Genomic DNA, 27194 nt, shown 5'->3' on the forward strand with positions numbered 1-27194 from the left:
CCTTTGTCAGTCTGTTCTCAGTCTTTCCCCTTCTGATCCTTTGTTTCCTTGGCCATTGTTAAAATCATTGTCCTATGGTATGATTTTTTCTCTCCATCACAACAGAAATGTGGGTGTTTGGCCAGGGGGCTCCACTTCTTTGCTTCCCAAGGCATTGGTAATGACCCCCCACAAATATGAAATTGTGTAAAAACGGGCCAGCTGAGGGCATGGATGGCCTTTAAACACTGTTGGCTATGGATACCGAAAGTCACTCAATTTGCTTTTTTGCCCCCACTAGCCAATTAGATAATAACTAAATGCTTGTCTGCTAAGACAGGCCAAAAAATAAAAGACCAGTTGAATTCTGTGTTCAATCAAACCATTTAAAATTTCAAATTGTTAATACCTGGACAACTTGTCTAAGCAGGAATTCAAAGAGTGCCATGAAAGCGAGTGTAGTCCTTCCTCCCTTCTTCTTTACATTTCCTGCCGCCTCGGGTGCTGACAGTCCTTTGTCAAATGTGAATAATACAGAAGAGCAATAAGAGGCGGGGTCAGCTGAAGCTCCGCCCCCGATCCAAAGAGTAAATAACAAACTCTCTTAACCTTCACCAAGCAAAACGGGGAATGCCGTGGAGTTGCCAGGTGATAAAACGGGGAATGCCGTGGAGTTGCCAGGTGATAACAAACTGCAAGAACTTGTGTACCGTACATTAGAATCACATCACCCGTCAGCACCCAAGTTTAGTGCCGGGGGACCCTCACAGCCGCAGATTTTTATTCCACAATCAGGGTGTCACTCTCACTTTGTAATTTACCACTCTGTTTAATTAGTTGTCCTGTGAATAATTTTAACAAATGCTGAACTAGTTCCATTCTTTGCCGAAGCTCTAGTGCTTGCATTTCTTATTAAATTTCCCTTTTTTTTCTGTAGAGTTTGCTTCCTTCTTTGTACCCAAGTGCTGATGGTTAGCATTGGGCAGTGCAAACAAGGGTGTGGAGCAGTAACTGCACAGTGTGCTGGTTGTAGCGCCGACGGAGAATGGTGGACAGGATCAAGAAACGCAACGACATGAGCGCAGCGTAGGGAGATAAAGCAAGGAGTCGTAACCAGAGAGAAGCGTCTTGAGCCAAACGTGCAAATCGAAGGGTAGACGAGAACACTGCAAGCCAAAGAGACTTCAAGAAGGAGACGGCTGTCTTAGTTTTCTTTTAAAAAGTCGGGTAGCTGTTTCTCCTGAAGTGGGGGTTCACATACCCCAGTGGAGGAGGAGGAGGATGATGTCAGGGCCGTGTACCCCCAGCAACCTAATCGTGAAACAACATTGAGGTGGTCTTATGGTAAAAAGAGTAACTAACTAATAAATGAAACTATTAAAATACTTAATGTAGCTGTGACGTGAAAGTAAAATAATACCCACCAAGAATTCAAGACTCATGAGGAAAAAAAATAACCCAACCATGGAAACATTTCTTAAACTGAGGAAGAGAAAGCCAAGCAAAATGACCCCCTAAAAAGATTACAATATGCAAGCTTTCAGGGAAACTCAGGCCCCATCTTCAGGTGAGATGTAATCAAAGTGAGGAATAAATTAATAAATACTGTATATACGGTGGGTCTAGAAAAGACCCCCCCCCTTTGAAATATTCCCTTTCTTTTGCTTTACAGCCTTAAATGTTAATACACAAACCTATACTTACTTACTTACTCAATGCCATCTCTAACATCCAAGTGAAAGACATGAGAGCTACAGTTCAGAGAAATGATAAGAGATCCCAAACAAGACCTCCTGAGATGAAGAAAGGATCAGCCCTCCCCCCATGTCAATGTCATTTTGGTGACACCCCAATTTGCTTTAATGACAGCCGTGAGTCTGTTGATTCTTCTCTATCAGCTTTGCACATCTACACTGAGCCCACCCAATATTTACCCCCCCAGTTTTCTTTACAGTTTAACTGCTCAAGTTCGGTCACATTGGATGGTGAGTGTTGGTGGTCTGCTATCTTCAGATCTTTCCACAGATTTTGAGTGTGGTTTCGGTCTGGGCTCTGATTAGCCACACCAGGCCATTCACTTTTTACTCCTTCAGCCACTGTGTGGTCCATTTTGATGGGTGTTATGCGTCGTTGTCGTGTTGAAAGGTGAACATTCTGCCCATCTTCAACTTTCTGGCAGAGGATAGCAGGTGTTCCTCAATAATTTGAAGGTATTTTGCCCCATCCATTTTTCCTTCTACCCTAAAGAGAGCCGCAGGCCCACCACAACATGCTTTACTGTAGGTATGGTGTGTTGTGGATGGTGAGCTGCACTGGTGTACCATTTGGTGTTGAGGCCAAATAGTTGGATTTTGGTCTCCTCTGACCATAAGACCTTTTTCCCCACTTGGCTTCCGAATCTTCAAGGTGCATTTTGGCAAAGCTCAAACGAGCCTTAATGTGGCCTTTCTTGAGAAGTGGGCTTTTTCCTCGTGACCTTCCCAAACAAGCCACAATTGTGGAGCTCTTGTGAAATTGCTATAAAATCCTGTAACTCCTTCAAAGTGGCCATTGGTCTCTTGGTGGCCTCTCTTACCAGTTTCCTCCTTGCTCTTCCCTCCAGTTTGGAGGGTCCTAGTAGTACCAAACACTTGCCACTTCTTTATGATGGACTTTACTGAGCTCCTTGGGATTGATAAAGCCTTTGAGATCTCCTGCCTTACGTCCATCCACAACTCTATCTCTGGGATCTTTTGAAAGTGGCCGGCCACCCGTAGTCAGCTGTTTGCTGTCAGTTGCACCACCAAGCAAGGGACTGAATGGACCAGGAAGAGCTTCACTAATCCCACTCATTACAACTGATCACAAGTGGAAGGAAGCCAGTAACTGGCATGGAAATGGTGGGCACTGACACCTGATTGAGTTTTGGGCGGGGGTCCTTTATTAATCTCAGGATTTCTTGTTTTTGATTTTTCATAATTCTTCTGAACTGTAGCTGTGATATCTTTCACTTGGATGTTAGAGGTGGCATTGAGTAAGTCAGTAAATATTGGTTTGTGTGTTTTCATTTAAGGCTCTAAAACAATGGGAATATTTTGAAGGGGGGATTCTTTTCTGTTCCCACTGTATGTCTGACCCCTTTCACTCTCACAGTCCACAAGTGGCGACTCTTAATTTGATTCCATCCCATGTGTTGCTTCCTGTCCTGGACCTGATAGTCTTCTTCTTCTCTGTGTGACCCTCAAATTAAACTTAACGGGTTACAATTAATGGATGTGCGATTTCTAAGGATGGGCTTCGTGATGGGCTTTGTTCTTTAGAATGTAATAACTAATGTGACGTCTTTGTGCGATTTTTATCTCTTAACAGTTGTCTTGTTAATTCAGTCCCATTTCGGGACCCATTCCTTTTCCAGGAAGCTTTCCGCCTCTTACGGGGAATACCGAGTCTGCGTTTCACAAGATACAAGTGACAGCCGAGTCCTTCTTGGGTTTGGTTTGAAAAATTACATTTAAGACAAGAAGTAACCCAAGTCCTAATTCAAAGATGGGAATGTGCAATCCTGACTACAAACGAAAATGAAAAAGTCTTCCCGGTGAGCTCACTTATTGGTTTGATTTCTTCTGCTGTATCCTCACTGCTACGCTGCTGCTAACAATCTCTTTGTGGAAAGAGAAATAAGGGGACTGACACGATGAACAAAAATCTCAGCTTACCGTTTCTATTTAGTCAGTCGATCTGAATTCACGGTTAAAGGTGGAAACTGTGGATCCGTCGGAATGACCCGTATTCCATTTGTCGGTATGGGCTGCGTCACAAACGCCATGAAGATCTTGGGCTTGGCTTGCTGTGACAGAGGGGATGTCTCAGCTGTCACTTCTCGTTTCACGCTCACTCTCTGTCTACTTGTCCTGATGAAAATCAAAAGCGAGTAACCAGTTGAGCAGGTTCGACCAGGCTGTCTCCCTGATGCTTGTAGGCCAGCCGAGAGACCTAATCATGACATGATGTTCTTGGTCTTCTTCCTACAGTAGGCCATGTTTTACACGGCCTTGTCAGAAGACTCCCAAGACACCTCAGCTGGCACCTCTCAATACGGTCACACTAGCATTCCTACCGCAGCGTCACTCGGGTTGTTAAGCTCGGGGAAGTTGACCCCTGTGATGGACCCCCATTTTGGGGGCCTATGTGTGTGTTCTCATTTTTTCCAGTTACTAGCTGAATAGTCATCAATGAGGATGGGGACATGCAGTAGCCTGACAGGTAAGTCGAGTTCCGACAGCCCCATCCCCAAACTGGTCTCCTTCGATGTTCTCCTGACTTCATTTAACGGTGATGTGCCACATACACTGAAGTGGTCCACGGCCATGTGGGACTGACATTCGGCCCATGAAATGTGGGGGTCATGGAGGCCTCCTGGATTAAAGTGGCTTACTCCTTAAGTGAAGTTGCCTTTAGTTCTTGGTGGTCTTGTCTTACTAGTCGAGATTAAGGTGATTGTGACACACTGATGTACAACGACACTGAAAGAGCAGCCCTTGGAGGAAAGTCTTGAACGGCCAGTTTGTCTACATCCTCGTCTCCACTTGGGGGCCTGGACTTTGAAGAGTTGACGCAGTCTCAGGGTACAAAGAGCCTGAACTGAGATTCCTGTCTGGTTTGCTTGGTGGTCACAGTTCACAACTTGGAACAGCCAGGTCAAGACGAACCTGTCCAAGTGGGCTGGGCGTTTAGCGAAGATGTCCCTACATGGGGCAGACCCAAGACATGCCACGATTCAACATTCTGGAATTGCACCAGAAAGAGGCTGAACTGTCACTGGTGAGTAAGAAATCGATCTCGACCTGCTCCGCCTATTAACCCTGCAACACCTCCTGGTAGAGGATGGAAAGTCGGTGAGCCCCTTGTGACCCCGGTGGGATGAGGATCTAGAGGGAGACTGGGACCAGAGCTTTATTATTTATGAACTTGGGACGCCAGTCTGTATTAAATACACCTCACACCATTTCTTATTGTCTTTGAACCACTAGAGTACTCAGTGGCTCCAGTCCGGTGCCCACAGCTACCCAACACCCAAAGTGGATCAGTAGAGGGCACCTGTGAGTCCAACGGTCCAATTCATCCATCCATCAGTCCATCTTTTTTAATATCGGAGGACTGTTGAGAAGGTGAAGCCAAAGATCCAAAGTCACCATGGATTATGGCTGCCAGGAAACACCTGCCTCATTAAAAAAAATGGTTTAATGTAGAATGGTCCTCCCCATTATCTCCAGTTGGGCAGCGGCTTGGTGCACTGGTAAGCTCTGGGTTCAGATCCCGGCCTGGTCCTGCCCTTGACGATTCTCTCCCAAAGTGGTGACACAAACTCAATCCCATGTCAGTGTTGGACCAGATATTCCTTGATAGCCCTCAGCTTTATGTGGTCCTATAATTGGATGACAGCCCTATATCACCCAGTGTCCCCAGTCCATGAGGTGACAGTCCCACTCCTGCTTCTTGTTTCTTTAGTAATAATAATAATAATAATAATTCATTACATTTATGGAGCGCTCTTCTCACTACTCCAAGTGCTACCACACAGGGAGGACCAGGGACGTGAGCCCAAAACTCCGTTCAGGTGGGCCCTTTACCATTTACAACACTTCCTTTACCTGTGTTACAGTTCATTTATTTCAAATATGTCTCAGCGCCACATTCCATGACTTACAGTCAAGCGGTGACACACACGGCCGGGTGTCCCATTGTGTCACAGCAGTTAATTAGCCACTTAAACTGTTGAAAACATGCATTGTCTGATCACTTTGTATCCGCTTCACTGCTAATGGATACTTGGGACAGAACAGCGGGCTTATTGAAGACAGTAGCAGGTGCAGAGGAACAATCCGATGATAACATGTATGGACCGGCCGCGCGGTGACATGGTGACAACATGCACGGCTGTCACAGCTACTGACAACTGACGCACTTCAAGATGTGCCTTCATTAACTTACCACCTTACCACTTACCACCTCAATTGTCATTGCTGAGAATGAGACACTGGTGACAGATGCCTAGCAGCTTTGAGGACAGGTTATCGAGGGTTACATCTCTGTGATGTTTGAAGGGCTATCCATGGTGGTCACTGGCTGCCCCTCAGCCCCAAATACAACCCTACACATGAGCGCAGCGGATGACACAACAGTGGTGGGTCTCATCAGCAATGGGGCCGAGGGCTATGCCAGTTGGCGGTCTGGTGCGGGTCTAACAAGGTCTCTTAACGCGGAGAAGAAGAAAGAGATGATCGTCGACTTCAGGAAGGCCCGCGCCGTCCACACCCCACTGCACATCGAGGGCTCCATCATGGTGGTCAAGAGCACCAAAAACACACCTGGCAACTGACCCCACTCGGTCAATGTGCACCACCACCATAGCCAAGAAGGCACAGCAGTGGAACAAAGCAAGTCCACCTCTCTCAGTTCTCACCACGTTGGCACCATGGGCAGCGTTCAGACCTGCTGCATCTCCTACTGGTTAGAGAGCTGCAGTGTCTCTGACTGTAAGGTCCTACCATGGATACAGCAGAAAAGACCACTCTGCCCTCCATTAAAGGCATCTTTAGAAAGTGATGGATCTGTAAAGCCTACAGCATTGTGATGGACCACCACTCCCACCCCTCACGCGGTCTCTTTGTTCCACTTCCAACTGGCAGAAGGTTCTGTAGCATCCAAACAAGTCCTGCCAGGCTCTGTGAACCCCATGGTGGTCTGGACTCTGAACTCGGTGCTGCCCCCTGCCCTCAGATCTTCTCCTGGTAGTTTATTTAAACACAGTACATTTGTTACATTGTTACTACTACTGTTATTTAATATATTACTCTCTACTTATCTGTTTCAAATTAATACTATTTATTTATTTATTTATTTATGATATAGCATAACTCTTTATTTGGCGGCACAGTGGTAGCGCTGCTGCCTCGCAGTTAGGAGACCCGGGTTTGCTTCCCGGGTCCTCCCTGCGTGGAGTTTGCATGTTCCCCCGTGTCTGCGTGGGTTTCCTCCGGGCGCTCCGGTTTCCTCCCACAATCCAAAGACATGCAGGTTAGGTGGATTGGTGATTCTAAATTGGCCCTGGTGTGTGCTTGGTGTGTTTGTGTGTGTCCTGCGGTGGGTTGGCACACTGTCCTGGATTGGTTCCTGCCTTGTGCCCTGTGTTGGCTGGGATTGGCTCCAGCCGACCCCCGTGACCCTGTATTCGGATTCAGCAGGTTAGAAAATGGATGGATAACTCTTTATTTGTCGTGTGCTTATGGAGTCCTGGGGAATGTGACTTTGTGCCACTGTATGCTGCAGTCGGTGTATGAATAAGATGACACGACTTAAATGAATGCAGACTTTATACGTACACGGGCCTATCTGAACAATCCCAGCGGCCAAATAAAAGACACGTTAGGACATTAGAACAGTCTTGACATGGACCGGCCGTTCAGCTCAACTGCCTCATCAAACTGATTCACATAATTTGTCCAAAATGACGCCAAGTCTGAAGTTCTGGTTCCTCCTGTCCTCTTTAAGGTGGTATTGCAATGAATCCACCTTAATCAAAGGATAATTATCTGTGTGCCTGTCCAATAGATGGCACATCACGAACATTGTAATAAAATTCGTTACATTTGTCATTCCAACAGATGGTGAATCACAAAGATTGTTTTTACAAATCCAGTACCAAATAGCATATATCAGAGTCATATGCATTGCATTTGTCATTCCAACAGATGGCGCATCACAAACATTAAGCCTGCTTTTATGACTCCAATGCCAAATTGCATATAACAGAGACATACGTGTGGCATGGTGCACTGTGGCCATTAACGCTGAGATCAATGTTGATTACGTCTTAGATAAGCATCTCTGACATGAATCTGATGGACGGAATGATCTCCTCTCCTTTGTCAAACGTTTTATATATAATATGTGTGTGTGTATGTATATATATTTTTTGTTTTTTATCTGTATCCCTAATACTCTTCCCTACAGACACAGAGGTTCCTCATTGGGGTGTCGGCAGCAGCCGATTTCAAAACGGGTACGTGGGAGGCTCAGTGGCACATAGACAGACGGCCAGCATCAAGATGCCAATCAGGCTGAACTGGCAGTGGGAGCAGACAAGGCAGTAAGAAATGAGCACAAAGCACATAGTCAGGGAGCGAGTTTTTAATGATTGGACAGTTCTTAGCAGTCAGAAAAGTAGAGCAGTTAAGAGGGCGACTATGGAGGAATATTTCAGACAAAATGAAATAAATGCACAGATAAATAAAAGTACTGTGAAATGTGAGCATAAAAAAAATAAATGTAGGTGATGGCATAAGGGCTCATTAATACAAAGGAGCACAAACTGTGTGAGCGAAGAGCTTTTAAGTAAAGAAAAAGAGGAGCACAAAGTTAGGAGAGCAGACAGAAAAATAAAGTGAACTTCATTAAAGAACAAAAAGATTACAGGAGCTTAAGGCGTCAGAAGGTGTTAAAATAACACCTACATGTTTTTAGTTTTACCATTTAAGTTTAATCATTTCATTTTAACAAAATCTGCTTTAGCAATGCAAGTCCTGCTGCATGCTGTACTTTTCAGATGACAGCTTGGAGGAGCCGGTCGCCTATGAGGGCTACATCTTCAGGAGATGCCAGCTGATCCAGCATCTCGAGCCGGGGGTCACTGAACTGGACGAGGAGCTGGCTGGCCTGCATTGTAGAAGAGAATTGGTGGACCTGGCCCAGGTGTTCTTTAGAGCAATAGTGTGCACCCTAAGGTGGCACGGGAGGACAATCCTGACCAGACCGGTAGAGACAGGTGAGGCATGGTCACCCGGGACAAGGAGAAAGGTGCACACTGTCCAGGAACATCAACACCACAACTGGAAGTGCCAAACTGTTTTCAGGCCCTTGTGGAGCTGGACGGTGTCTCTGAAGATTTTGAAGGTAATATGCAGGTATGAGGAGCCCCCTCAAAACCAGCTTCCAGATTGAGAGAGCAAGTGATAGTTGGGGACTTAATCATTAGGGACATTGAAGTACAGAGAATTTGTGTTGTCTTCTGGGTGAACAGGTGGGAGACCCCAAGGAAGAGTTGATAGGCTTTTGGCCAGAGTCAGGGTGGATGCAGTGGTTATTGTCCTTTATGGAACAAATGACATACATAAGGGTAGTCTGTCAGTTCAGCAATTCAAATTTAAAGAGTTAGGTGCCAGGCTGAGGAGAAGAACTGACAAGGTAGTCTTCTGTGATGTTGTGCCTGTGCCACGTGCCAGCCCAGGTACAGACTGAGGAGATTAGAGAGCTTGATGCGTGGCTCTGATGTTGGGTACTGGTATATGCGCCATTGGGATTCCTTTTGGGCCGCAATGGAGGGGCGCCAGTGTGTTGAGGAGGTCAGTTGAGGACCAGGGGTGGGGCAGGGAGTTTAGGACAGGCCAGGTTTAGAACTATACATGGAGGGTACAAACAATAAACAGTTTAACCCTTAAACTGCCACATACTGTACTTGGGGGCTAATGCACCCCTGGACACCAAATACTTTTTTGCTGCACTTTTTAAGAAAATGTCACAATTCACCAAGAAAAAGTGAAATTTTTCATGCAAAGAGCATCACAATTACTGCACCACTGATCATTTTACACACTGCAAATGAGCTGTAAAAACTATAAAAAAAACTGCTGCAACCATCTCTCATGATATGTAGGAGGTGCGACTGACGCCATTGATGAAATCCAGTAAATCACCGAGCTCACTGTGCTTGAACTGGCTGCACGCAAAGGCCAGCACTGATGCTTACCAGGCTAGTCTAATGCAGTGGCTCAATCCCAGTTCAGTTCAGTGAGGCTGATTCTCTAGGGGGCGCCAGTGGGCACAAGCTGGCTGCTTAACGAATGTACGCCATTGACTGATCAGCTCCGGTGTGCTGGCAAATTGCACTGGCAACTGAACATAGCCGGTTCCAGCAGTTTAAGGGTTAAAATAAATGTAAAGGAATAACACATAAAAAAAAGCTTGCCTTAATTCTAGAAGTACCAAAAATGAAGCAGTTAATTTTACCTGCAACAATAGTTACAAAGCGGAATTGTGATATTATAGCAATAGCAGAAGCCTGGCAAAGCAACCAAGATGGGGGTGAGTAGACCATTGAGGGATAAGCGTGGACAGAACAGAAAAAAGGTGGTGGTGGGGGGGTTAGGGGGGCGCTGTTTTAGTCACACAGAATTTAAACACAAGTCCTCGTCACCATCTTAGTGAGGACGTCCGGCTTCACCTGGCAAGCACTGGGGAAAGAGGCCTTATTTTAGAGAAAACCTTACAAATGGCAGGAGTTTTTAAAAGGCTGTTTTTTAACCTGCCAATGAGGGGCGTACTCTGTACAAAGTAGGATGGAATTGAGGGCGTGAGGTGATTGGACCGCTAGGGTCATGTGACCATGATATGATACAATTCAGTGTTTTGTAAGAGTGTGGATGCAAAGACTAAAATGGTCAAGTTGAACTTTAGTACGGCAAACCTTGAGCAGATGAGGCAAAGTCTAAGCAGGATAGACTGGGATACGTTTTAAGGTGTGGAGACAGTGGTCGAGTAGTGGGACAGGAGTTTTATGTGTAACGCAGGGCATTGTGACCAGGAGCCAGTGTATGGACGTTTTTCATTTAAGTAGCGTGGCAGACAGAAGGACTTTAAAGACTTTCAGTTCTTGTTTAGATGAATTAGTGGGATATGAATGGCGAGCTTTTTTGGGTTGAATGGCCTGACCTTGTCCAGTTTCTTCTAATTAAGGCAAGAAGAGAGAGAGATGGAAGGTAGAGCCCTTGGCATTGCTGGTCGTGAGGGTGCACAATCCTCAGTCGCTCCACTTCACTTCCTGTCAGGAATCCAAGTGGCAAGCCAAGCACAGGACAATGAGGAACGTCGGGACGTGGCACCACTTGTTGAGTTCTACTCCGTCAGAACCCCACCTCTGACCTTGACGCCATGGCTGGTCCTACCAGGAGCACACGACTCCCGACGGCCCCACTCAGGGGCTCATTGATCACACAAATCACTCTGACTCAGTGGGGGTCAATTAATTAAGAAGAGGGTTAGAATGAAAATGTGCAGCCACTGTGGCCCTCCAGGACCCGAGCTGAAGACCCCTGCGCTCTGTCACCATTGACAAAGGTGAAATCATTGCCATCTGGGAAATTTTAAAACATTAAATGTGCCCTGTAAAGTGCCCCTTCTCCTCTTTTGGGTTTCTGTTTACCAAAATGTCTGTGCAGGTCACTGCTGCCCTTGCTTTACATGATTTAATGACACACTGAGAGCTTAGTTGAAACCAAAGGGATGGCCAACTGGCTCGTCTTGACTTTAATCAAAATGAAGCCCACAGCTTGGATGACTTGGCAGAATCTCCAGCAGGCCTGAGGGGCTTTAGTTACAGGTATCAGCACTTTCGTTGTTCTCTTTTACATTTTTATGGCCCTGGGAAAAGCATGCAAAGTGTGACGATCTGCCAATTAGTGAGCAGGACTCATGTTCCTCCTTCAACCCTGTAATTAGACCTTCTTACCAGCACACCTCATTAGCCAGGACCGAAAACAAAACAACGCCGGGTCTCCTAGGAGGCAGAATGCCATCACAATGCCATTCAAGTTTGACTTGCCTTCAAGGTGGGAAACATCAGGGCTGAGCCATCAAAACCTCCAGTGAGCCTTTGACCCAATAAATAAGAATGGGGCTTATACCAGTGTGGAGACACCAATCCATCAGGCAGCAGGAGACCATTCTGAAGGGAACTCCACCCAGACACCATGGGACTGGAAACTGGGGTTCACATCCAGGGTTCTCCCTCTGTGGAGTTGGCATGTTCTCCCCGTGTCTGTGTGGGTTTCCTACAACTGCCCAAAGACGTGCAGGTTACGTGAATTAGTGATGAGTTAGTGTGTGTGCATGCGTTTGAGTTGCGATGGACTGGCGTCCTGTCCGGGGTTTGTTCCTGCCCTGTGCCCTGTGCTAGCTGGAATAGGCTCCAGCAGTCCCCATGACCCTGGTCTGAACTGAGCAGGTTAGAAAATGGTGTGACATGACTGAACCAGACTAACCACTGAGCCACCAACTTCAGAAAATGAAAATCCAGATGAAGCAAAAACCAGTAAAGGAAGCAATGGGACCAGCTGTAATGGGACACCACACTGAAAAATGAAAACCAGAAGGACAAATGGAAAGCCAAGTCATTGAGAAGTAGAAGACTACAAAGATGGAATCTGAGAGTGGTGTCCACCAAAATGTCTATGCAGCAAAGGCGAGCCTGAAGAACCTGGGGGTCTGCTTTTGAGTTGTAAGGACGGCCTCACAAAGGCTGAAAGCGGACTTTGACTGATGTTAGCGCTTCTCTTATTTTGCAGGTTGTCAATGAAGAATCCTTCAAAACACATTGAGGGGAGGTCAGGGGTCAGGAAAGCAACTGCCACTCTACAGACGGCAAGCGGACCGTGGGGCCAGTGGGACGCGCTCTTCATTGTGTTGGACACAAAGATCCCACATTGCTTGTCACTGAGATAAAAAGCTCCGGCTGTGCTTTGTCATCTTCACCGATTGTTCGAAACGTGTCATTGAGTCACACGTCACATTGTCACTTGTACACAAACTTCGACGTCTCATAGCTTATAAACACTCGGCAGGAGAGAACATCACAGGAGAGCTGAAAGGCCGCACACAGGTAAGGCGTGATAACTGGACACGGCATACTGGCTGTGTGCTGGTGAGCCAAGTAAAGTGTTTGATTAGGAGAAGGTGGGCATCAAACTACAAGCTGTGGGGCATCAGGGTGTGGTGTGTGGACGGGTGCAGAATTGACTGAAACACAGGGAGTGGAAGGTGATGGTGCGGGAACCCATATTAGAATTGGCTGTCGTTAAGAGTGGTGTCCAGCAGGGGGCAGTGCTGAGGCCACTGCTGTTTTTCATCCATCCATTATCCAACCCACTATATGCTAACTTCAGGGTCATGGGGGTCTACTGGAGCCAATCCCTGCCAACACAGGGTGCAAGGCAGGAAACAAACCCCGGACAGGGCGCCAGCCCACCGCAGGGCGCGCCCACACACACACACCCACACCAAGCACACACCAGGAGCAGTTTAGGATTGCCAATGCACCTAACCTGCATGTCTTTGGACTGTGGGAAGAAACCGGAGCACCCGGAGGAAACGCACGCAGACACGGGGAGAACATGCAAACTCCACGCAGGGAGGACCGGCTAGTTTTAATAGATGTAAATGATTTGGATAGGAATAGAAGTAACAAGCTGGTTAAGTTTGTAGGTGACACCAAGAGAAGTGACAGATAATCTCAGATCCGTTCAGTCATTGTAGTGGAACTTGGAGAGCAGACAGGCTTTATGTAGATTTGTGGACGACGAAATTTAATGTCAGTAAATATAAAAACATTACACATAGGAAGCAAAAATGTGAGGTTTGAATACGCGATGGGCAGTCTGAGAATCAAAAGTCCACCTAATAAGAAGGATTTAGGAGTCGTAGTGAACCCGACACTATAAACTGCCAGACAGTGTTCAGGAGCCATTAAGAAGGCTAACTGAATTATATAGCGCCTTGATGTGTGGAGTACAAGTCACAGGAGGTTCTGCTCAGTCTTTATAACACACTGGTGAGGCCTCATCTGGAGTCCTGGGTGCAGTTTGGGTCTCCAGGTTACAAAAAGGACATAACAGCACAAGAGAAGGTCCAGAGAAGAGCGACTAGGCTGATTCCAGGACTACAGGGTTGAGTTATGTGGAAAGATGAAAAGAGCTGAGCCTCATCAGAGATTAAGAAGAGACCTTATTGGAGTGTTCAAAATTCTAAAGGGAATTCATCCAGTAGACTGAGACGGCGACTTTAAAGCAGAAACTAAACCCCCTGCTTCCTAGAAGTATTCAATACTTTGAAGGAGCCCCCTTTGGCAGCAGCTCAAGATTTGAGTCTTCTTGGTAAGTCTCTCCAAGCTTGGCACACCTGTATTTGGGCAGCTGATCCCATTCTTTCTGGCGGATCCTCTCAAGCTCCATTGGAGTGGATGGGAGACCTCTGTGAACTTCCATCATCAGGTCTCTCCACACGTGTTCTATGGGGTTGAAGTCTGGGCTTTGGCCGGGCCACTCAAAGACAATCGGAGACACTCCACTCCAGTGTTGCATTGGCTTTGTGCCTCTGGTCATTGTCATGCTGAAAGATGAACAGTCGCCACAGTCCAAAGTGGCATGCACTCTGAAGGAGGGTCTCTCGATGGGCCCCTCTGTGTGTGACTGCATTCCTCCTCTCAGTTCTAACCATTCTCCCTGTCCCTGCATGCCCACAGCCATGCTTTACCATATTGATAGTATTAGGCAGGTGGTGGGGCAGTGCCCGGTCTTCATCGGACCTGGTGCTTGGAGTTCTGCCCAAAGAGTTCGTTTTTTCTCTCATCATACCAGAGACTCTTTTTCTGAAGCTCTTGGAGCTTCTCTACTATGTAGGACAAAACTTGACTTGATGTTATTTTAAGAGAATTAAGTGGACAGGACTAGCACGCTTTGTTGGGCTGAATGGCCTGTTCTCATCCCGATTGTTCTAAGAAATACCTGGTTGATGGTGGGCTTCTGAAATGGTCATTCTTCTGAATGGCTCTCTCATCTCAGCAGGGGACTTCAGAGTGACCACTGGGTTCTCGGTTGCCTCCCTGACTAAAGCCCTTCTTGCCTGCTTACTCGGTCTGCCCAGATGGCCAAATCTAAGAAGAGTCCTGGTTGTCCCAAATGTCCTCTTGAAGCCATCGTGCTTCTGAGAACACTGAATGCTGTTTGATCCCCTTGCCCTGATCTCCGCCTCGCCGCAGTTTGATCACAGAGAGTTCTCTGGACTCCATGGCTTGATATTTATGCTGATGTGCGGTATGCATGGTGGGATGTCCTATACGCAGGTCCACGGGTGCCTTTCTAAATGAGGTCCAGTCCATTCAGGTTGGTCACAGGTGGACTCCAATGAAGTTCTAGAGACATCTCAAAGGAAATTAAAGCAAATGGGAGACACTGGAGCACAACTTGGAGTGTCACACTAAAGGGTCTGAAAACTTCTAGGAAGGACAAAGTTCAGTTTTGGATTTTTAAATAAATTAGTACACCTTTCTGAAAACATGTTATCACTTTGTCATTATGGGCCACTGAGTGTAGATTGATGAGCAAACATGTCTAATTAATTAATTAATTAATTAATTCTTAATGAAATCTCTAACACGATAAAATGTAGAAACTAAAGGGCTCTGAAGACCTTCTCACTCCACCGTGTTGTTGTTCATAGTTCTTGTTAGCCATCATTGCTCTTCACCCACATTCGCGATTCTCTGATTTTTACGTCGCTTGTGGTTGGTCGTTCTTATACATCATATAAACCTAAAATCTCTCATTTCTCTTGAGGACGCCTCTTCACTTTTGAGGTGACACGTTTAGCACCGGATGACAGCACTTTTCCTAAATCTGAACTGTCGCTCTTCATCTATTTAGAAATGACACAATAAGGCAAGTTACTGGAGAGTGCCAGTCTCTAAATGGCATGGACCAGATGAGAAGTGACTAGCAATGCACCTGGGCATTTGGGGTTGGCACCTTCCAGTCACACCTGGGCTGTCGGTCTCCTGCACCCGTCTACACCACACCCACCCACTCCCCTTCTCTGATGTCTCGTGTGAACACAATTCTTCTTGTATTGTTCTCTGCCAATGCATTGTGTTTACTCACCGTTTCCAAGGGCTGAGCTGGGGGTGGAGAACACTTGGGGACTGGATAAGACAAGATCACCAGCAGCAGAGTCCTTCAAGTTGACAGCACTTGTCTTTCAGTGACAGGAGGACCACACCCAGGGTCTGCAGAACCTCTCGACACACCGGACTGGGCCTGAGCGATGACCATGGGGCCCGGCCGCTGGCTACCGGCCTTGCTGTGGCTCACCTACTTCACCTTCACAGGTTGGTGTCTCTCTCGGGGTCCGGCATTTCAAGCCAGGGAGCATCTGCCCAAATGTCAGGCATTTAGAGGGGCTGGGCGAGGGAGGTGATGGCTTTAGGAGTTGGACGTGGACTCGTCACAGAAATTCAGCATACAGGGAAAATACTGCAGTGCAAATGGCTGTGGTCAGCTTCTCGAAGCATAAAGTGACTTTTACACTAATTCTTGCTTTATTGAGTAGCTGTATGGGCTAACATTTACAGAAAGGGCCTGAATAATCGAATCTTATTAAGAACAATTTAGAAAGACTCATCAGCACTAAAGCAGCAGGCTTGGCATCCCACTGAGGGCTGGACCTTCTAAACACTCAGTAGTGGGGGCAAATGCCAGCTTCCCCCAAAAATGACCAGGGTGTTGTAGGTTCGCAAAATGACTACATAGATGGACAAGCAGATGGATTTGACAAATTCACAAAGAACCGAGCATCACGTTCAGGGTGAGTTCCTTCCTTGTGCCAGGTTCTTGTGGAAAATTCCTCCGTTTTCATCCACAAGTGAAAAAATGTACTTATTATATATTAGCTGGCAGCTCTGAACTGACTCAGTATGGCTGTGTGTACCACTGTGCTCCTGATGTTACTAGGAGTGGCTCCAGCTACCCATCATCCTATAACTGGATTAAATGAGGATGTTGGATGAAGGAGTTTATCACATGGACTGGAAACCCGTTCAGAGTTTGTTACTGTCTCTTTGCCTGATTCCACCAGGAAACTCCATGTTTGTTTCTCGCATGCTGACAAAACACACACTTTTATTCAGATTATTTCTTGGAATGCAGAGATCTTATTTCATTCTCATAACACATTTAAGACCAATGGTCAAGATAATTGTGGGTCTAATATATAAAGCACCACATCATCTACACAGAGTGTTATTTTCTGTTCAAGACTTTCTCTGACATTTTTCCCTGGTTTCTTCTTGAATAGCCAGTGGCTCAATGGCTAATGCAAAAAACATTGGTGTTAGTGGGCACCCTGGTCAAGTAGCCAGCACTAATTTGAAGTATAATCTGAGTTTGTTTTATCTATCTATCTATCTATCTATCTATCTATCTATCTATCTATCTATCTATCTATCTATCTATCTATCTATCTATCTATCTATCTATCTATCTATCTATCTATCTATCTATCTATCTATCTATCTATCTATCTATCTATCTATCTATCTATCTAATCCTGCCTACTATACCAATCTATCTATCTATTGTGGAGCCGACCCGGACACAGACAGGCGGACATGTTGTTTTTCACCACCACACGTATTTTATTTACAATATTTACAATAAATGATCACTCAGACCCAGTCCAGATAGTGCACAAACCCCAACACACACAGTCCTGGCCACACAATGCCTTCTTCTCGGGCCGCCTCCACTCTCTCTTCTGCCTCCTCCTGCTTCCATCCGACTCCAGCCTCGAATGAAGGGAGACGGCCCCTTTTATTCTCTCCCGGATGAGCTCCAGGTGGCTCCCGGCATTCCCTCATTGACCAAGCCCCAGCGTGGTGGAAGTGCTGGCTGTTCTCCCGGCAGCTCTCCGGGTGTCCTTCCTAATCTTCCCCCCAGCACTTCCTGGTGTGGTGGAAGTGCTGAGAGAACAGGTCCCCTGCAGGGTGGGGCTTCCATGCCCTTAACCCGTGGCCCCCAAAGCAACCAGGAAGGCAGCCCCCACGTGATCCACGGTGGGCGCAGACCCACATCCGGTCCCTCACAGCGTCCCAGCCAGGTCGTTGCCCCTGGCAACCCTGACACTATCTATCTATCTATCTATCTATCTATCTATCTATCTATCTATCTATCTATCTATCTATCTATCTATCTATCTATCTATCTATCTATCTATCTATCTATCTATCTATCTATCTATCTATCTATTATATAGCACCTTTCATATTTATCTTTCTACACAGTCTATGTGTGGGATGGCACTGCCTTCTGCCTTTTGCTGCTGGGACAGGCTGCAGCTCCCCATGATCCTATAATTGGATTCAATGAACTGTGAAAGGATGAATGGCTGGAGTGAGCTAACAGAACAAAGTCTTTTCCAGTGCCAGCTCTTGTCCCGTGCCCAGTTCTGCCAGAAAAAGGCCCCAATTTCCTCCTACACCACAAAGCTAGCACTTCACAAGTAGTCATCCACCTACAGCTAAGCCTGTTCAGGCCTGGCCGTTATTTACAGTGGATGGGAGACCACCTAGAAAAAGCTTGGATTGCTGCTGGAAGAGGTGTTGGTGAGGCCAGCAGGGGGCGCTTACCCTGTGGTCTGTGTGTGGCTCCCAGTGCCTCAGTGCAGTGATGAGTACATTGTGCTGTAAAAATGGCAACCCTCCAGATGATATGTAAAACCGAGGTCCCGACACTCTGTGGTCATTAAAGATCCCTGGGCATCCTTTGTAAAGAGTAGGGTGTATCTCGATGCCCTGAATAAATTGCCCATCCCTGGGCTCTAATAGGCTGTCTTTCTCACCACTTGACCTTGTAACAGCTGATGTGTGGTGAGCATACTGGCGCAAAAATGGCTGCCGTCACATCATCCAGGTGGGTGATGGTTGAAGTGGCTCCACACTCACTGAAGCACTTTGAGCAGTGGGAAAAGTGCCAAATACAGTATATGTAAAGAATTATTATTATTAAGTATATTCCTGTTAGGTTGGCTGGCATCTTTATATTGTGAGCAAGTTTGGAAGTGTATAATATTCTGCCCTCTGACAGACTGGCAAGAGGAAACCTGAGCCTGTTCTGAAAGACAGAAACAAGTCCAGGATGGGATGCCCAGTGCTACTGGGAGATGCTTTGGCTCCCAAAAATCTTGAATTTGATAAATGAATGAACTGATGAGTGCTTTGGCACTGGGCATCCCCTCCTGGACTTGTTCCTGTCTTTCAGAACAGGCTCAGGTCTCCTCTCGCATGTTAAAAATGTGCATGTTAACTTGAAGGGTGACTCTAAAGCGGCCAGTCTGTGTGTGTGTGTGTGTGTGCGAGGATGCTCTACAATGGATTTCCTTGCAGCTGACGCAACTAGGAGAGGCTCCATCTACCCACCATCCTGGATTAAATGCACTAGAAAAAGGATGGATGGACAGATGGAGAGACAAGTTTTAGCACCTGATCCTATCAGAAAGGCTTCCACATCTCAAAGACATGAGGGCGATGTTGACTGACGACCCAGTGTTTACCCAATGTTGGCGTGAGAGCGCGGGTATGTAATGTGATTGTGCCCTGTGGCAGGCTGGCACCTGAATAGGCTCCAACTCTCTCCTGTCACCCTGAACGATGTGGTTCAGCTTCCTAAAATGAGTGAACGGTGTTAACACTCGGCACCCTGCCTTACGCCTACTTCTTCCAGAACAGTCACCAGTCAGCCCCTCACTTGTGACAGACATGCTGCTTAGGTGACACAAACCTGGCCAGGCTTTGGTGTGTGTACGTGTTTGGGTGACAGTGCCCTGTGACAGACAGGCGTCCCACCCTGGATTGGTCCCAGCCGTGTGCCTTGCGATGCTGGGGTAGACTGTGGTCTCGAAATGGCCTTCTAATTGAATTGAGTGGGTTCAGCATACTGATGGGTACATATTGAAACTGGCATCCTGTCCAGGGTTGGCACCAAATGCTATTGACGCTGAGTATCTGCATACCTGAATGAATTTACTTTACAGTGCCTGTTTACCCTAAAGGTATCCTGTGTTGGAAACACAAATTCTACACATAATTACAGGTTAGGGTTGAAAAAGACGAAGTCATTCAGCCAGACGCTCAATTCAAAAAGCTGTAAAGGAGAAGTCGAGACAAAGCTGTTACGCGCCTCACTCATGGGGTTTTGTAGTCACAATACATATCTGTGTGTGTCGTCTCCACCCATATTCTTTTCAGGAGGTGCAACCCAATACTTTATTATCCCTGCTATTTATTTGGGTATTTTCTGAATTCTGTATAACGAATGAACAATCTGCCCGGCTGGCGTGACAGGCGGGGCGCCCAGTCACTCAAATATTGTAGATGAAACATTGCCAAAGGTGTGGGAAAACAAGACGACTGCATCAATGGCACTAAGCCGTACTTATTATTATTATTATTATGATGATGATGATGATGATGTAATTACTATTCATTTGTTGCTAACTGATGCGTCTCCTAAATCAACCACATCATGAACTCTTCTCATTTTCTGTCTTTGTTTTATTGTAGGTTATGCACAGTATGTCACTCAAATTCAACCAAATGATGGAAGTTTAAATGGAGCAACGATAGTCACCATTCTTGGCAGTGGTATGTAAAACCAACGACCCCAGGTGTTGCACATTCAAGTACGACAGAACAAGAGTTGGGCCTCCGGTGGGACACCCCATTTAGTGGCCTGTGTTGAGAGACGGTAAAAAGTGGAAAAAGAGAGGCTCACGATTTAATGTTCGAGATTCAGAGCTCAGGTCCAACAGCAAACGGGGACTTCTGGTGCTGCAGGGATGGAGTGACAGTGGGGTGGAGGGACTGAGGAATAGAATAGACTTCCTCTAGAAGTGACGTCACTCCTCTTCTGGGAGCTTCTCATTCATTCTAGGAGAAGCAGAATCCATGTTAATGAATGTGCCATGCTCCTTTCCTAAACCCCCTGGCAGGAAACTGGACCCATACTCATACCCACGAGGCAGTCAACAGGCTGGCATCTATTGGTGAACACATATGGGGTGCGGGGATTGGGGTTCAACTCACTGACAGCTTATTATGTCCATGCCTGCTTTTCTCCAGTTCATTGGTGACCCTTAGATTGTGGCCACTGTCATATTTATGCTGTCTACTGTAAGTCTGAGTTATCGCTAACTTGGATAAACAACAAATAAGAACCTTTAGTGACCACTGGCTTCATTACAAGTAGGCCTTTTGCTCTCACTTTGATTTTTTGCTTTGACGCCCGAGTTTTGTCCACTCAGCTGCTTTTGTGATTTTCTGATTTTGTCTTTGCTTAGCCTCAACATCCATTTTTGCCTCCCACTTATTATTTCCTTCGCTCACATCAATTCCCAGAGACTCTGCCTCATAACACTGCTTTCTGTGACCCCAGATCTCCACTTCTAGACGATCCCATCAACAAATTAAAAGATCCCAGCAAAAAGTCTGCTTTTGGGTGGCCATGGTGTTTGCCACTTTGCTGAATCAGACCGTCTGTCTTCTACTTATCCCACCGCTGACACCATTGGGTCTCTCTCTATGGGATGTTTGTCAGCGTCAGCCCATTGTTTGTTTATTTTTTTTTGCTCATTTCTCACTCTCCTTTAAAGGACGGCTCACTTACGCCCCACTAGAGTGGTAATTGTGTGACTGTGGTGGGCTCGCCCATTTCATAGGCTCACTTGAATATGGAATGCCAGCTTATTCTGCTGCTAACTCAGTGCTGATTTCATTCCTGGCTGATTAAGGCGTTAGTGCCATTACAATATAAAAACACTTTAAACAAAATGTATTTAGGCATTCCACTTGTTTTTGACCACCTAACATGAATCTTTTTGCATACATTTGGAAACATTGGGTCTCATGAAGCAGTGCGGATCGGTGAAATAGTGCTTTGTCGTACTGTAGCTTTTGAAAACCCTGCATGTAATTGTGGCCAGACACTGACTCCAGTATGTCGGGATCATTCCTCTTGTGATTTCCCCTTTCCCATCAGGATTGTCTTCTTGTAATTTCGTAGCATCATCTGATGGGTACTGCACCTTGAATTTGCTGTATTCATTTTAGCAGGACCCCCAATCTATGTTATTGGCACCTCTAGCTGTCTTGCACTTTTTTGTATCCTTTAAAACGGTTGCCTAACTCACTCCTTCTCAGAGTTTTGGCCACGGATTATTAAATATGAACAAAGTTCTAAGTCCCTGCTGGCAATGGAGGGAAGGACAATGAAAAGTGCAGCTCTTGAGGGCCCACCAGCCCACATTCTCACCCTCATTAACAAAAGCTCATTCTTGGCATCTTTTTTTCAGGATTTTCCCAGGCAAATCAGTTTAACTACGGACCGGGTGAAAGTCAACTCGGCAATAGCGTGATGATGGTCTCAAATACGAGGTCAATCCCCTGTGACGTGAATAAAGACTCATCTCGTGCATCAGTAATCACCTGCCACACCAGGTATGCTGCTAGGAAAAGGAATAGTAATCACGTCAGCTTTCTAAGAGTTTAGGCCATTTTATTAAAGCCAAAAAAATTCTTTTGAAACACACCTTTGGTTCAGGCAGTGCAATCTGTTTAGAGCTCCTTTAGCAAACTTTGTGTCCGCAGGTGGATTCCCAGCTAAGCCACTTGGCTGCAGTTTGGATGTCTATGTTTCCTTCTCAAGTCCTCTTTCTGTCAGTTTATTATTATTAAGTATATTCCTGTTAGGTTGGCTGGCATTTTTATATTGTGCTATTATGAGCAAGTTTGGAAGTGTATAATATTCTGCCCTCTGACAGACTGGCAAGAGGAAACCTGAGCCTGTTCTGAAAGACAGAAACAAGTCCAGGATGGGATGCCCAGTGCTACTGGGAGATGCTTTGGCTCCCAAAAATCTTGAATTTGATAAATGAATGAATGGATGAGTGCTTTGGCACTGGGCATCCCCTCCTGGACTTGTTCCTGTCTTTCACTTGATTTTTAACAAACTGGTCAGTTTTAGCATTTTACATATGTTTCGACACAGTTCATTTTAAGTGTCATTTTCTATGTACATTTTTAGGTTGCTTACTGTTTAAACATTTTAACACCGCCATTTAATGAGGTTTTTACATATGCTTAATACAGTTTGTGTACGTGAAGTTTTTACACTTGGCGTAGTTGGCAGGATTTGCACTAAGCATTTTGTTTTTTAACATTCTTGCCCTCTCCCATTTCTGGTAGTTTATTGAATACATTTTTAAATACATTTTATGCAGTTTTTTTTTTTTTACTGTTTTTTCAGATGTATTTACAATTGGCGTAGTCAGCAGAATTTGCACTATGGATGTTATGCTGCCCTGCGATGGACTAATGTCGTGTCCAGGCTTTGCTCCCAGTCTCTCACCCTGCTTTACACTTTCTCATTAAAATGTTGTGCCTTGTGTTTAAAAAAAAGTTGTTGTAACCTCATGAAACAGTCAGGTTACAACCCTTAGAATACAAATGGCTGGCATATGTTTTTATCCATCCATCCATCCGTTATCCAACCCTCTATATCCTAACTACAGGGTCACGGGGGTCTGCTGGAGCCAATCCCAGCCAGCACAGGGCACAAGGCAGGAAACAAACCTCGGGCAGGGCACACGCACACACACACACACACATATACACCAAGCACACACTAGGGACAATTTAGAATCGCCAATGCACCTAACCTGCATGTCTTTGGACTGTACCTGGAGGAAGCCCATGAAGACACGGAGAGAACATGCAAACTCCACGCAGGAAGGACATGGGAAGCGAACCTGGGACTCCTTACTGTGAGGCAGCACACCGTGCCGCCCCATGTGTTTTTAGTAATTCAAAATTGTATTTCAGCATATTGTTGTTTTTTTTCTGTGTTTTCTACATAGACCAATGCCTGAGGACAACTATGTGGTCCAAGTCAGTGTGGACGGGGCGATGATCCCTCAGAGCAACATGTGCAATGGCAACTACAACTCGTACTACTGCAGTTTTTATGTAAGTTTTAAGGCAGCCCATACTTTACTGGAACAGTTTGTACCTGAGGTTTCATTTTTAGGTGCAGTATTTATGTATACGTTTGTGCAGTTCATTCTTTTTTATATTTTTACACTCCGTTTTAGAGTAATTTGCTTGTATATTTTTAACATACATTTTACGCAGTTCATTTTTTAGGTGGAGCTTTTACATAAAGTGAGTTTCTATGCATGTGTTTTAAGAACTGCACACTCGGTTTTACAGTAATTTACTCGTCTAACTTTTTACATGCAGTTTGCTTTATGCTTTTACCCTAAAATTTACAATAGTTAACTGCTTCAGTTTTTATGTGATTCTTTATTACATTTTTGCACAAAGTTGTCTCATCTCATTTTCTAAAACTGCTTTCCCTGGTGAGGGTTGTGGCAGCAGCAGCAGCAGCGGGCCAAGCAGGTCAACTCAGACTTCTCTGCCCCCAGCCACAGATTCCAGCTCTGTCCCCAAGCCAGCCAAGACATTCAAGTCCTCCAGTGTGCCCTGTGTCTGCCACGGGGTCCCCACTTGGTGTGACGTGCTAGTGGTAGGTGGGATATCGCCATGACATGCCCATGACCAGCTAAACTGGCACCTCTCAGTCTGTAAGAGCAGCATTGGCAAACCGATGAGCTGAGTGTAAGCCCAGAGGCCCTGCCATTTGTACTTGCAGTCTCATTCTTGGAGTCGTTACTCACAGCTCATGACCATAGCTGAGGACAGACAACACACAAACTTGTATATTACTTTATTGGCGTTGTTTTTTAACTAAGTTTCTATGTAGTGTGTTATTTATGCTTCATTTACGTGATGTAACATTCTAAATGTTTCTACACATGTTTTATCTCGGTAGAGTAATATATTTTGCTCTACTTTCCCCTATTGTATTATTAATATGTAGCCTTAGAATGCCTAATCTCACAGACTTACCACTTTATATAACTTATCCCCACCTTCCCTTCTATATCTATAACCTCAGGCAATTAGATGTAGTAAAAAGACAAGCAGGAGTTACGTTACACATAAAATAATGTATTACTGATAATATTCATTACTAATAATAACAAAATGCAAAGTACATTTGAATATTTGCAGCCATACAACCTGATAAAATGATGATGTGTAGCTCAGGTGGCACACAGACTTGAAGTTACTTAATGTCTCTAGTTAAGGCATCATTGGTGCTCAGCTTTTAGCCACACGTCTGTTCAAAATGGCTGAAGCTGTGCTCTTCATTGTGTTGTCTTCAGGTCATGGTGTGATGATCTTATTCAGTTGTTAGTAAGAGAAAGATACTTCTACATCATCACAGGTTAGCAAGAGAGATGCTTCTTCATCATATGTTGGTTAGAGAGAGAGAATGTGGTTGAGCAAACAAACTTATAGGTTTTCTGTCCAACCCCTACAGCCAATCCAGACAGCCATATCTCAGACCAATGGGGGGAAATAGAACATCTTAACACCTGCAAAAGAGACCATATGTTAAGCTAACCTGGCTTTGTGTGGGGGATGAGAGAAAGACTTTAGCAGAGAAACACTCGCCAAACTGGTTTAAGACACAACCCCCCAAATCCTGTCGTAAAACTACAAAGAAAAGTTGTAAACGGGGGGAGATAAACACGAATGCCTCTCACCAAAGTAACACTAAATGACATTGCTTCGCCTAAATTACAAATAAAGACATACAAAACGTTTATCAAGTTATATGCAAAATCTTACATCACAACAACACAGTTCCTTTCTTACATTTTAACAAAGTTGTAGGTTTACTCTGCGGTGGGCTGGTGCCCTGTGCTGGCTGGGATTGGCTCCAGCAGTCCCCCGTGACCCTGTGTTAGGACAGAGCGGGTGTCATGATGTCTGACTGTAGGTTTACTTCTGTGGTTTTCTATGTAAGGTTTTAAGCAGTTTTGTTGACATTCTTACATGCTCCGTTGAACAGTACATTTGTAAAGTTTTTACATTTGGCATAGTCAGCAGGATTCTTTGTAGTATGGGTGGAGTGTAGTGGTGGTGTTGTGAAGAAAGCAGGGGACAGAGAGTTGAGCAGACGTCTCCAGGAAGTGCTCCTCCTGCCGCGGTTACAGTCCCGGTGTTCCTGAGGATAGCAGTCCTCCTATTGGCTTCTGCTGGCCTTCGTAATCCATACCTCCTGACCACTGGCAGTTGCTACAGTGGAAAATATACAACCTGGAAGGGACTGTGGTGTGATTCTGTGATAAAGCACACAATTTGTTTTCTTTACGTTTGTATACTACACTTGGATCTGCTTGCAGTAGCACATGCTGCCCTGTATATGCTGTCTCAACTGTGTTGCGTGAGAGTGTACCTGACTCGGCTATTTCGTTATTCACAGAGATTTTGATAATCAGGCACTTGGTGAAGCACCAAATGAAGATGAATAATGAGATCTGTTGCTTTATTTCAGCCACGAAGTTACAGAACACCAACAATCAGCCAGATCACACCTCAGACTGGATTGCCAGGTTGGTCATTTTACACATTCAATGTTATTACAGTATTCTGAGTATTTTACACAGAAATAAGTTAAAAAGAATTTCTTCTGTAATGTCATGGCTTCACAGAGGCCTTTCAATTACCACATGTGGCTGAGGATGGACTGGCGTCATGTGACTCTTGTGCCGAAGCTGTCAGGATAGGTTCCGCCTCCTCGTGGTCCTGCACGTGCTCTAACCTACCAAAGCGTAGTACTTGCTGTCATATGTGCCGCCATACGGCAGCATTTATCATCTCTGAGTCTGAAGTTAATCAAAATAACTAACAAGTCTGTACTTTGACAAAAATATAAGGACGTTTTAAAATGAAAAGAATGAAAGTCTTATGATTATTTTAGGAAATCAAGTTGCTGTGTCCTGGGTTGATTCCTACATATTTCCAGGATATGTGCTCGCTCCTTGAGGCCTTCTTCTTCTTCTTCTTTCGGCTGTTTCCGTTAGGGGTCACCACAGCAGATCATCTTTTTCCATCTCTTCATGTCCTCACCATCTTGTTCTGTTTCCCCCATCACCTGCATGTCCTCTCTCACCACATCCATGAACCTTCTCTTAGGTCTTCCTCTCCTCCTCTTGCCTGTCAGCTCTATCCTTAGTACCCTTCTCTCATTATTCCCAGCATCTCTCCTCTGCACATGTCCAAACCAACCCAATCTCACCTCTCTGACTTTTGTCTACCAACCGTCCCACCTGAGCTGACCCTCTAATGTCCTCCTTTCTAATCCTGTCCATTCTGGTCACCCCCAATGCAAATCTGAACATCTTTAACTCTACCACCTCCAGCTCTGTCTCCTGTGCCACCGTCTCCAGCCCATATAACTTAGCTGGTCTTGCTGCCATCCTGTAGACCTTCCCTGTCACTCACAAATCACTCCTGACACTCTTCTCCACCCACTCCACCCTGCCTGCACTCTCTTTTTCACCTCTCTTCCACAATCGGAACAGAATAAATAAGCAGATTTGAAAATGAACAGTTGGCTGCCTATTAAGATCGTGGTATAGAAAATACAATTTCAAACATTTATTAGCCACCA

The 27194-nt window shown here is 45.5% G+C and overlaps 1 protein-coding gene across 1 annotated transcript in view; it reads left to right on the plus strand.

Moving 5' to 3' along the window:
- The first annotated feature begins 15885 nt into the window (after window positions 1-15885).
- The window catches only part of pkhd1l1.1 (PKHD1 like 1, tandem duplicate 1), a 149528-nt gene continuing 138219 nt past the window's right edge, over window positions 15886-27194 (plus strand). The window contains exons 1-5 of the mRNA XM_039736590.1: window positions 15886-15949; window positions 20177-20257; window positions 21964-22108; window positions 23527-23635; window positions 26076-26133. Coding sequence (XP_039592524.1) covers window positions 15886-15949; window positions 20177-20257; window positions 21964-22108; window positions 23527-23635; window positions 26076-26133 — 457 coding nt within the window. The remainder of the gene's footprint in view (window positions 15950-20176; window positions 20258-21963; window positions 22109-23526; window positions 23636-26075; window positions 26134-27194) is intronic.

This window comes from Polypterus senegalus, chromosome 15 (assembly GCF_016835505.1).
Source record: "Polypterus senegalus isolate Bchr_013 chromosome 15, ASM1683550v1, whole genome shotgun sequence".
Taxonomy (NCBI): domain Eukaryota; kingdom Metazoa; phylum Chordata; class Cladistia; order Polypteriformes; family Polypteridae; genus Polypterus; species Polypterus senegalus.